This window comes from Pipistrellus kuhlii, unplaced genomic scaffold (genome assembly GCF_014108245.1).
Source record: "Pipistrellus kuhlii isolate mPipKuh1 unplaced genomic scaffold, mPipKuh1.p scaffold_m20_p_1, whole genome shotgun sequence".
NCBI lineage: Eukaryota > Metazoa > Chordata > Mammalia > Chiroptera > Vespertilionidae > Pipistrellus > Pipistrellus kuhlii.
In genome coordinates this window covers 28,302,291-28,314,494 of record NW_023425404.1, presented here as the reverse complement: position 1 = coordinate 28,314,494, position 12,204 = coordinate 28,302,291, and the positions used below count along the sequence as shown (strand labels likewise).

Here is a 12,204-nt window from a genome sequence, read left to right as displayed (position 1 = left end):
GGTATGTGTTCATTTGCAGTGCCTGGTGAGTGCATGCATTTACTAGACCTATTCAGTATAAATTTAAAATTACAGTCATACATACAGGAAGCTTTCCTGTGAAATTGAACTTTTCATACATACCTAATTTTAATTACACAAACATGTCTGCCTAAGTAAAAGCAGGTAAGCTAATTTGTCAACTTTTTAACATATACATTTGGAAAACCTACTTTATGATATAGTGGGCTTTCGACTTTCACAGACACCTCCCCGCCTGAATTACTTTGACTGTATCCTATTTGTGAGGGAAGGAACTCGGGGATTGTGTAAACTAATCCAGGGTCACACAGCGAGTGGTAGAGTTCAGAAGTCATTCCAAAGCTTCGGCTCTCTGTCTCCTCCCCATGGCCAGATTACCGGGCAGGCTTTCTGGGAAGGCAGCTTCCCTGGCTACGCTGAAGGCTTTCACATCCAAAGCTCCAGGGTTTTGCTCTCTCCCTGAGCCTGTCCATCGTAACAGGCACTGAACCTAAAAATTAGCTTCTTCGAGCCAAGGCAGTATCTATTTCCTCATGTATGATGACCCCGGTCATCCCACTCAAATTCCACACACAAAGCCAATTCCTCTCCTAGGGTACGAAGTGATATGTGAAGAAGTAAATCACACTTATCACAAAACCCTTGCCTCTGATGCAGCCAAGTCAAAGGCCCAAAGGGAAGACCTATTTTTTTCTCTAGTGACCAACCAGAGTGAGAAAGCTCTGGAGTCTCCTATCTTTTGGTTTTCAAATCCATGCTAAGAACTGCAGATAAATATCAGCTACTAAAATAGCCTTGCTAAAACCACGTGAGAACCCTGACAATTGCATTGTACTGAGCGCTTTTTATGTGTCTGCACTTATGCCTCAACGGAGCCAAGCTGGCTGGCCAGATGTCATGTTATTTTAAATATATTTTTATTGATCTCAGAGAGGGAGAGAGAAAGAGATAGAAACATCAATGACGAAGGAGAATCATTGATCGGCCGCCTCCTGCACGCCCCACATTGGAGATCAAGCCCACAACCCAGGCATGTGCCCTTGGCTGGAATGGAACCGGAACCCTTCAGTCCGCAGGCCAATGCTCCATCCACCGAGCCCAACTCCCTTGCTTTTCCCTGCAGCCGCTTCCCTGAAACCTGGCCACGCTCAGGAGAAGCCAAGACCGATGGGCTTTATAAGAAGGAGATCTGGGTTCCAGGTCCTGCTTTGCCACTTACTACCTTTGTCGCCTTGGGCAGATCACTTAACCTTCCAAAGTCTCCATCAGTTTCCTCTCCTGTGCCATGCAGACCAGTGTTCCCTGGTGCACAGATCCAGGAGACAATTCGAGCTACGACTTCAGTGGTAAGCAATGTTAGTTACCCCCTCCCTAACCCACTAATTCAAACACTGGGTGGTGGCCCTTCTCAACCTCCTCACTGCCCACCGCCTGTTCTGCCAGCCACCCCTCCTCCCTAGTAGCTGCTGCTTCGTTTCCCCTTCATTTCAGTTTTCTGGCCTCATGGGAAGGGGTGCTGGGAGTCTGACAGCTTTCCTTCTTCCTATTGGGATCTGGGAATGTGCCTGTCCTTCCCAAAGACCCGGAGCATCCGGATCCAGCTCTGCGCGCCGCTGCCCTAAGCGCCCTCTACCCATGGGCCCCGGGCCAGCTGGCCGCACGTCCCGCCCCTCGGGAGGGGTGTGACCCGGGAGCTTAGATAGGAGGTGCCTGCTGTCCGGCACACCCGGGGCGCGGAGCTTCCTCTGCGGCGCAGCCTCTCCTCCCCGGGCGCACGCGGAGCGGAGCGGCCGGGATCTCCTCTGCCCCGGACTCGGGGGGAGCCCCTGGCCCTCCCGCAGCCCCAACGCCGCCCGCCCGCCATGAAGCCGTCGTTCTTCCGCTGCCAAAACACCACGTGGGTGGAGAAGGGCTACTCGGCGACCATGGGCTGGGTGCTCTTCAGCGCGGGCCTCCTGGGCAACCTGCTGGCGCTGGGGCTGCTGGCGCGCTCGGGGCTGTCGTCCTGCTCGCCGCGCTCGCCGCGCCCGCCGCCCTCGGTGTTCTACGTGCTGGTGTGCGGCCTGACGGTCACCGACCTGCTGGGCAAGTCCCTGCTCAGCCCCTTCGTGCTGGCGGCCTACGCGCAGAACCGGAGCCTGTGGGGGCTGGTGCCGCCGCCGTCGGGCAGCTCCCTGTGCCAAGCCTACGCCTTCTTCATGTCCTTCTTCGGCCTGGCGTCCACGCTGCAGCTGCTGGCCATGGCCCTGGAGTGCTGGCTGTGCCTGGGGCACCCTTTCTTCTACCGCCGGCACGTCACCCCGCGTCGGGGCGCGCTGGTGGCACCCGCCGCGGGCGCCTTCGGCCTGGCCTTCTGCGCGCTGCCCTTCGCGGGCTTCGGCCGCTTCGTGCAGTACTGCCCGGGCACCTGGTGCTTCATCCAGATGGGGCACGAGGAGCGCGCGCCGTGGGTGCTGGGCTACTCGGTGCTCTACGCCAGCCTGCTGGCGCTGCTGGTGCTCGCCATCGTGCTGTGCAACCTGAGCGCCATGCGCAGCCTCTACGCCATGCACCGGCGGCTGCGGCGGCGCCAGCGCTGCTCCCTCCCTCGGGACCGCCCGGAGCCCGGCGACAGGGTGGCGTCCGCGCCGCCCCTGGAGGAGCTGGACCACCTGCTGCTGCTGGCGCTCATGACCGTGCTCTTCACCTTGTGCTTCCTGCCTCTGATTGTGAGTCGCTCCACCCGGGGCTGCGGGGCCGCGGGCGCGCGGGGCGCGGGAGGGTGGAGTCGCTGCGCCCCCCGCCAGGAGGGCTGGTGGCTGGGCTCCCCACATCGGGTTCCCTCCCTTCCTCCCTCCGCAGCCCCCCAAGACAGATGGCCCCGTTTGTTGAGTGAGACGAGGGAAAGTCAGAGAAAGCAAGGGAGAGACCGAGTCCCCCGGTGTCCCTGTGGCCCCGCGAAACCTCTCCTCCGGTTGGCAGAACCTTTCCTCTCTGCTTCCCTCGGGGAAGGTGAGTTACTTTTGGGGACGGTGACCTTTGGGGAGAACTCCGTTCCTCCTTGGCAAACAGGGGTCCTCTCCTGCCTCCCCGTGACTCATTAATGTTTTATTTCGTTAGACCTGTCCGTGCCTGTCATGGCATCCGTAGCGATCGAATGGGATCTGGGAGTTCTCCTCTGGGGTTTTGGCGTGGAAAGGGAGGCAGAGGAGGAGTGATCCTGCCCGCATGGTCTGCAGAGGCGAGTGCCTGGCAGCACAGGTTTAGTTTTTCAAAACTCCTGCCGTAGCTTTGAGGGGTCCGGGTGCTGCTGTGTCTGGTGCTGGGGTGGAGGTGACTGAGGGGGAGAGGCGGTTTGGGAAGCACTTCTGCCACTGGTGTCATTTTGATGACCTGTCTGGACAGGTTGGTTGGTTTTCTTTCTGTCTTGGCAACCGAGGTGACACAAGCAAAGGCATTATCGGTGGTTTCAATTTACTAATGGGGATGCGGGGTGGAGATTGAAGGCATTTCCTCCTGGGGTCCCAGCCAAGACTGGGGTCCCAAAAGGCACCTAAGAATGTGGCTGAGGCCTGAGAAAACGTTTTCAGGGTCACTCCTCGCCCTCTCGCCCCACTCCCGACACCCCCGCCGGGTACTTGTTCAACATGAGTAGCATTTAAACATATGAAATGCCAAGTCAATGCTTTTGGAGTTCTTGAGACTTCCGTGAATAGGAAAGTCAAATTTCTTACAGCAACGTAGCAATTTTGGATGTTACTTTCAAGGGTGGATGAAAGTGACATATGCTGTGATGTTCCCTTAAGGGGAAAGGCTTTAATGAAGGCTTTCACGAGTGTGTATGTGTGTATGTGTGTGTGTGTGGGGGGGGGGGGGGTCTATGGCTTCATCATGCAGAGTCAGGTGACCCACAAATAAGTCAATCAATCTGTAGCTGTATAAACAGATGTGGATATAGGTGTAGATATGTAGCAGTGGTTCCCCAATTTTACCACGCTCCGAATCATCAGCAGGGCGTTTAAAAAACATAGCCAGCTGGACTCCATTCCCCAGTTTCTGAGTCAGACGCTTTTGAAGAATTCTCCTTCTTACTGAGTTCGCAGCAGGTGAGGTGGGAGCTGCTGATCCAGGGATCACATTTGGAGAAACACACTCCGAAGTAGGACTTGGCCAACCACAGCCCACAGGCCAAGTCCATCCTGCCCGCTGTTTCTGCACAGCCATGAAAGTAAGAATAGTTTTTACAAATGAACACTTGCAATCAATTTGATGATAGGGTACACAAACTCTGAACCTCCAGTTAAGCCAAATGTTATTCCAAGATAAAAAGATTCTTATTATTCTCCTGAGTAGACATGTATTACAAAAAAATTGTACTTAATAATTATTACAATAGGGTCCCAGTGCTAGAATTCATGCATGGCTGGGCTTCAGCCATAGGAGAATAGGGGGTGCTGATCAGGTGCTGAAAATCCCCATGGAATTTCCAGTGGAGGGAACAATTTGCATATTAGCCTTTTATTATATAAGATTTTTAACTTCGTTAATAGAAGTTGTAGGAAATGTGTCTTCTCTCATCATATAAGTACCCACCAAATAACCACTTCATAATATAGAAAATATTTACTGATAGAATATGTTTGCAGACCCCCTGCCCTAAGCAATAGTCTTATTTACTCATGCTGTGACAAAAGCAGACAATAGCCAAGTGCATGGATATTATGTCCTGAGTTTGAGTGTTTCCAGTAGAACAATGCGGAAAGCAGCATAACACAGTGGAAAGATCATCATTTCTGGATATATCTCTAAGGGAAATTAAATGACTCATGTGATTGCGAGGACTGATGGGAATAGTGGATTGAAAATGATTTCCTAAAAAGTATGTAAAATTCCAAAGATATGCAATGCAGACAGCATTCTCCACGGGAACTATCATTTTCTGGAAAGGGTAGGGAATCCGCATCAGACACGAGTATGAATAAGGTGTGTTCCTTACTAGCTATGACAGTTACCTTTCTAACCACAATTTCTCTCAGGCAAGGATAACCATGCTTGCTCTGTAAGATAGCTATAAATATCTGAAGTTTTACACACACACACACATATATATATTTTCAAAATATATATATACTAGTACACACTTTGAATAATTATAAAGGCAATGTTGTTAAAATACATTCAAAATTGAGCTATCAGCTATTAAAGTGTGGATACATTTTGGGGGGAAACCCTGTATATATAGCTCCTATCCGGGCACCTGGCCTAAAAAATTAGTGTCACTGCTACCACTAATGATTATTATTTCCATTTATTATTGCCTGATGGACATAGAACATTAAGAAATATGGTCTCTGGATGGACATGGAGAGCATTATGGTAAGCGAAATAAGCCAGTTGGAGAAAGATAAATATCACGTGCTCTCACTCATTTGTGGAATTTAATGAACAACATAAACTAGTAAACAAAAATCAATCCAGAGACAGAGAAGCATTGAACAGACCATCACACCTCAGAAGGAAGGGGGAGGGGCGTGTGTGTGTGTGTGTGTGTGTGTGTGTGTATAAGAGATCAACCAAAGGACTTGTATGCATGCATATAAGCATAACCAATGAACACAGACACTAGGGGTGTGAGGGCACGTGCTAGGGGCTGGGAGTGGCCTGGGAGAGGTCAATGAGGGGAAAAAGAGACATATGTAATACTTTATACAATAAAGAATTAAAAATTGATAAAATGGATAAAACAAACAAAAAAGAAATATGGCCTCCTCAGGAGATAGCATTATATTCTAAGGCAGTGGTTCTCAAACTTGTTTTAGTCCAATGACCCCTTTTTACTCTTAAAAATTATTAAGGACCCAAAGAGCTTTAATTTATGTGGATTATATGTATCAGTGTTTCTCATATTAGCAATTAAAAATAAGAAACCACTTAAAATATTATTTTAAAACAAGTTAACAAAATGTACTTCTTGTATTTTTGCAAAGGCATAAGGAAAATGCTGTGATTTCAAAACTGATTAAGTGAATGATAAAATAAAGATATTATAGCAAATAAAACAGAAAAACAAAAGCATGTTAAGAGCACAGAAGTATGAAGAACAGTCTCTGAAAATGCACATGTGTTTCTTAAACCAACTACCTTAGAAAGCTCTAGAAAGCACAAGAATACACAGCACATATTTCATTAGCCCTGGCAATGGAATGGATATCGTCATACGTCAGGTAGCCTCATAAAACTCAGTGTATCCCTATGAGAGGATGAAAGGCAAAAAGGCAAATAACGTCTTTGTTATGAAGATAGTTTTGACCCTGCAGACACACTGAAAGGGTATTAGAGACCCCCACACTTTGAAAATCACTCTTCAAGGAATGGATCTAGGGAAAGGGGTGAGACTTTAAGAAACACTTTTATTCATAGCATAAATATTGTATTTCATTAAGCTGATGAAAAGTGTGTTGGAGTATGATTTTTTAAAAATTAACTTTGCTGTGATGCTAAATTAGAGCATGATACTTAACTAGACTGAATTTTCACATTTTCAATTTGATGCAGTAGGAAGAAAGTAAGCAAACACAAGATGAGCTTTAGAGGCAGTTTTCAGCACATTCTCTAATGTGGATAACATATTTCCATCAAAATTATATTTATTTTAGAAAACCACAATGAATTGGAGGTTGGTAAGGAGCAGCGGTGGGTGAGAGAGGATGTTCATGTGTAAGTTAGATGTAATAACTGAGAGGTCTAGAAGCCACATGAAGATAAGTAATTGCATATATCCAAGTCCATGGAGGCAGAGAAGTAGTAGAGGATATCCTGCATGGATTGCAATAATTCCTTGGGCAGGAGGCTTTTAGAGGCATGTAAAGATTGGTAGGCAAGAGTCGAGCCTGGGGAAAGGGTAGGGAGTGTATTTAAAGGGCTAGAGCAGAGGGCAGAGTATTGTGATGGGTGGACTGGATAGAAGAGGCCTTAGAATCAAGAGAGCTCTTAAGGAATGGAACTGGGGCACTAAGATAGGTCTCTAGAGTTGGCAATAGCAACATTTTCTCCAGGATTTCCAAATCCAACAGAGGGCGCTTTTCTCACACTGATTCTGTGTAAATTGACATACTTAAAAAATGCTCGGTGTATATTCTGAGGTTATTCAGTACTTTAGCCTCTATTATAGAAACAGTTTATAAAGTATGTTCTAGAGCAGTGTTTCCCAAACTTTTGACATATGTGTACCCCTTCTATAATTTTCATAATGCTGAGTACCCCTCATACTCATGAGAACGTAGAATCAGGAGCAGTGCACATCCCCACCAAACTCTTCCCGTACCCCTGGGGGTACGCGTACCACACTTTGGGAAACACTGTTCTAGAGAATACTTTTGATGGGCGGAGATTTTTCAAAAGTTGAAATTGTTTTCAAATTGATAATTTGTAAGAATCAATAGAAAGTTTACTTTGATCACTGTCATAAATGAAGTTGTCATATTGTTAGTAAACTAAAAAATTAAAAACAAATTCTATTAAATTAAAAGTTCAGGTATAGATCAATACACTTCTATTACAAATCAGGTGACCTGAAAATACAATTAACCCAATAATATGCAATAGGATTAACTTGGACAAATACTACTTAAAAATAAAATGATTTGTTTTAATTTTATAAGTTCCACTCAATGACCAAGGTCCCAGCTAGTTTAGTAATTTCAAATACTTGGGATTGCATTTTGCTGCACTACACTTCTAGGAGAAAGGAGCAAATGTAAAGATAGACTCATATAAGCATTTGCTTTTTAAATCAACCAAATTGCATAGCCTGTTGTCAGCCATTTATCCATCCAGTACATGTCTTATTACCTATAACAATCAATATACTGTAAGTCATTGTGGAGATATAAAATGAGAAAAAACATCACATATGCCCACATACACTATAATACCGGCATGGGTGAGAGTAATTAGGCCCATAATTCAAATTCCCTGACAATCCTGGAAGGTAAGTACAAGCACCCCCACTGTGTAGCTGAAGAGACGGAATAACTTACCCGATGTCACACAGCCAATGAGGGGACTCTCACCCAGAGACTCAAGCTCCAAAGCTAGTGTGCGTGCCAACTACTTCACTGGGACTTCCTGAAGGGGTGGCATTTGAGGTTGGTCCTGAGAGACGATAGGATTTGGGCACGCAATCAGTTTCCACTTCTCAAATGGAGATAATGGTCATGCTTCCTTCGTGGGGTTTTTATGTTTTCAAAGTAAAATGCTTAGAACAAGGCCTGGGAACATGGGCATTCGCTTAAATTATTATCACTATTAGTATTATTAAGCCCTGATGATGGGAGAGGTCTTCCAGTTAAGTAAGATGGGAGTTGCTGGGGCCATTAAAATGCTCTGGAGAGAGTGAGCAAAAAGGGAAGGAAACAATGATGGGAAAACACATCTTCCCCAGCAGATGCCCCCTGATTGCCTAAGTGATCTGGTCTGTGCACTTACTCATCTCTCCTCCCATCCATGTTGAGTTAGCCTATTTCCTGTCCCATTAGGGTCCATTTTGTCCCATTATGGATTTGGAATCTCAGTGGGCACAGGGAGTAGAACAGTATTGAGAAAAAGTGGCTGGCCTCCAGTGGAGAAGGAGGTAGTGGTAGTGCTGGGCTAGGCAGCAGTGTTGGCTGAATGGCAGGAAAAGCCAGTCAGTAGTTTGCAGGCTCAGAGGGGGCCACAGAGACCTCAGAGAGAATCAAGGTAGTAGGAGTGACTGGGCACAGGTAAGTAGGCTTATATGTCCGTGTGTGTGTGTTTTTCCTAGTGTGAAAGGAGGATGTTGACCTCAGAAAGGTAACCATCTATGCTAAGTGATTAACATGAGTTGGCCTGGTCCTTTCGCAGATCTCCTGTCTTTCATTGGAGTATTTCCTGTCTTCACAGACACTAGACACTGCTATTTCATTGATGTCTCCGTATGGGTGACATTTCACAAGGGTGACTTATTTCTAAATTGACTAATAAGAGAGGATAGGGCCCTGGCCAGTTTGGCTCAGAGAATAGAACATCAGCCTTGTGGACTGAAGGGTCTCTGGTTCAATTCCAGTCAAGGCACATGCCCAGGTTTCGGGCTGGATCCCAAGTAGGGGGCGTTGCAGGAGGCAGCCGATCAATGATTCTCTCTCATCGTTGATATTTCTATCACTTTCTCCTTTTCCCTTGCTCTCTGAAATCAATAAAAATATAGGGTTTTTTTTGTTTTTAATATATTTTTTATTGATTTTTTTACTGAAAGGAAGGAAGAGGGATAGAGAGTTAGAAACATTGATCAGCTGCCTCCTGCTTTTTAAAAGAGAGAGGATAGGAAGTAGGCAGAAGGAAGGAAGGAGAACTGAAGAGAATATGGGCAGAGAGCCTCAGTATTATGGAAGTGCGGTGACCTGTTTGTAAGAGATTCAGTGGACTGGATTAGTCTCACCTCAGCTCCTGCTCTGCAGGGCCAGGCAGGGACCTAGAAACTCCTGTGCTCACAGCAGGTAGAACAGCCTCTAGGGACTTACACGGGGCCTCCCAGGGTCCCCACTTCCATGAACCTCCCAGGCTCCTCACTTGCACCATCAGTTGCAGTAACCTTGCCCCAAATGCATAGTCCAAGCCGAGCTGCCATATTCCTACAGAAAAGCAATGTATCCTGATCGGAAAAAGTGAATGTATTGCTGCCATCAACCTTTCAACATTATAATGGATCTGTTTTCCCTTTAAAACAGTATCGTGCTTACTATGGAGCATTTAAAGCTGTCACCAAGAACAGAATTTCTGAAGAAGCCGGAGACCTCACAGCCTTGCGTTTTATATCTGTGATCTCAATTGCGGATCCCTGGATTTTCATCATTTTCAGGACATCAGTGTTTCGGATGTTTTTTCACAAGATTTTCATAAGGCCTCTTAAGTACAGAAACTGGCACAGCAATTCCTGCCAAACACACATGGAATCCAATCTGTGACGAAGTCTTACAGTCTCTGGTAAGCTGAGGAATGTATCACATTTACCATCAAAGAACCATGCTAAAAAGAAGAAAGAAAAGAAAGAAAGCACTTCCATTTAAATCCTACAAAGTTATCTCCCATCACAAAACATCCAAATGGATTTTCTAAAATGTTGATATCTTAACAAGGCATTGCCACTCTATGTACTTGAACCAGTCAGGTACTTTTTTTCTTTCTTTCCATTTCAAGGTAGTAATAGTGACTAGAATTTTAAATATCGTGACTACTGTTAAAAGTTTTAAGGCAATGATATTAATTGTTGCAACATTTGTACTCAGTGTCCCAAATTTTTTAGAGAGGTCTTGAGACGAACTGGGTCTAAACCTAGCAGAAACACAACTGTTTACAGTTACGTGATGGGTGTTTTTAAAACGTCTTGTTCATTTCTAGTGAAACCTGCTTTTTTATTTTGTATCACAATTACCCATTTTTTTTTTCCCATCTGATCTGAGTTTGTCTGGATTACAGATGTTCCTCAGAGAAGTAAGATGGGAATTACCGTCACGTCAGGGTTTGGAGAGGCGAAGCTATCCATCAGTAGATTTAAGGCAACATGTGACTGTGCCCACTCCCCAGAGAAGAAAAATCCATGTTTATTGTTTGAAGTGAGGTTTCCTGTGTGTTGAAGCAGGGATATCAGTAGAATCAAAATTTGGGAGTGGCTACAAAATATTGTTTCAATTTTGGGTACTTGCATTTTATAAGTTGATCATACTAGTGGATGTTGGGGAGGAAGGATTTATGCTTCTTTGAAAGCAGTGATGTGAGAATTTCCAGGGAGCCGAGCTGAGCAGAGCAGAGCTGAGCCATGTTTACTACCTGACTGTGCAAAGCAATCAGTTTCACAAATGAGTGGAATCATCATCATTCACAGAAGAGTGAAAAGCCTGCCCAGGACTCAGTCAACCCCAGCTGAGGGTGGTGGCAGGGACCTTAACATCTACCTATTAACAGCCGTATTCTGCTCTTTGTGAAAACAGTAAGACCTTATGGAGGTTCCAGAGAGCTGTGCACTTTTATAATGAACAGGATGGGCTCAGAGGGAGCATAGCTGAGCACTTTAATTGTACATTAAATGTTTGCAAAGGTTAGCAACACTATGAAAGGGGAACAAGTGGGGAAGCTACGCTGCAGCTGTTAAACTAAAGCACACAGGCAAAGGCTTTTACCTTTGGTGAAAAAACAGATGGGAACATTCGGGCATTTTCAGCATCTCCAGCGTCCCTTGGTACCCTGACACACGCAGACTCGGAGATGGAGAGCCGGCTGCCCTTGAACAGACCCGAGATGCCCGGTCAGCCATCCCTTCCAAAGACAAGAGCATTGGACTTATTGCCAACGTAGCAGCAACCCCACTTTCCACCTCTGGTTTATATCAGCGATGATATTAACCTGGATTCACGTGTGTGTGTGTGTGTGTGTGTGTGTGTGTGTGTGTGTGTGGCAACACTGTGAAATGGCCAATTAGGAATACATGAGTTATAATTTGGGAGTATGATGTGATGAAAAATGCAGTCATTTTCAGTTTAATTTTCATTTGTATATTTAATGTGTGAGTACATATGTGTTTTATTGTGGAGGAAGTTTTTTTGTATTTTCCTTTTGGAAGGTATGTAGTGATGATTGACAAGGTCATCAGAAAAGGTCACGGGTGAACCAATAAACATCTTTATAATATTTTGCTGAGGAAATTACTTTTCTTCTAAAAAAAATGAAAGAGGTTTTGTTTTCTTTTTTGAATAAACTAACCCAGGAGTACTTTTTTCTTTAGCAGTTTAATGGGCTGTTCTACCAGCATTTATATTACTTTAAATAAGTCAGTGTAGGTTTATCTAAGGACTTTAATGACCCTGTCTCTAGAAAATGGAGATAAGCTACCCTGATGACATTCATATTAAGTTAAAAGTCAACACTTCTATGATCTTCACTGACTTATTCATTAGTTCATTAGATAAGTCTTCATTGACACGTACATTGTACCAGGGTTAGTGCTGAGGAAAGGAACACATACAGCTCAGAGCTGGCCAAGAGCAATGGAGGACACAGGCACGTACAATCACAATAGAGGGCAGAAATCCCAATAGCGAATGTGTGCACAGAGCTCTCAGAAGAGGAGGCATCAACTAGGGAAGACGTGGAGCGTTGCTAGAGCTTCTGAGTGAGAAGATGCTAAATCAA

At 45.4% G+C, this 12,204-nt stretch overlaps 1 protein-coding gene across 4 annotated transcripts; it reads left to right on the top strand.

Annotated features, from left to right (window-relative positions):
• Positions 1–1,736: 1,736 nt before the first annotated feature.
• PTGDR (prostaglandin D2 receptor) lies at positions 1,737–10,557 on the top strand. 4 transcript variants are annotated; one of them, XR_004987707.2, is made up of 4 exons: positions 1,737–2,729; positions 7,991–8,147; positions 8,804–8,832; positions 9,747–9,787. XR_004987707.2 is itself a non-coding variant. In XM_036436748.2 (3 exons), the coding sequence occupies exons 1-3, from the start codon at positions 1,884–1,886 to the stop codon at positions 9,838–9,840; spliced, it is 969 nt and encodes a 322-aa protein (XP_036292641.1). In that variant the 5' UTR covers positions 1,737–1,883; the 3' UTR covers positions 9,841–10,071. The 4 variants fall into 4 exon arrangements, 2 of the variants coding, with proteins under 2 accessions (XP_036292641.1, XP_036292633.1); XR_004987706.2 differs by lacking the exon at positions 8,804–8,832; XM_036436748.2 differs by lacking the exon at positions 7,991–8,147 and having other exon boundaries at positions 9,747–10,071.
• Positions 10,558–12,204: the final 1,647 nt, after the last annotated feature.

Coding starts and splice junctions, on each gene's coding strand:
- PTGDR (XM_036436740.2), top strand. CDS start 1,884: ATGAAGCCGTCGTTCTTCCGCTGCCAAAACACCACGTGGGTGGAGAAG. Junction 2,730..9,746: donor TGTGCTTCCTGCCTCTGATT/GTGAGTCGCTCC, acceptor CCTTTAAAACAG/TATCGTGCTTACTATGGAGC.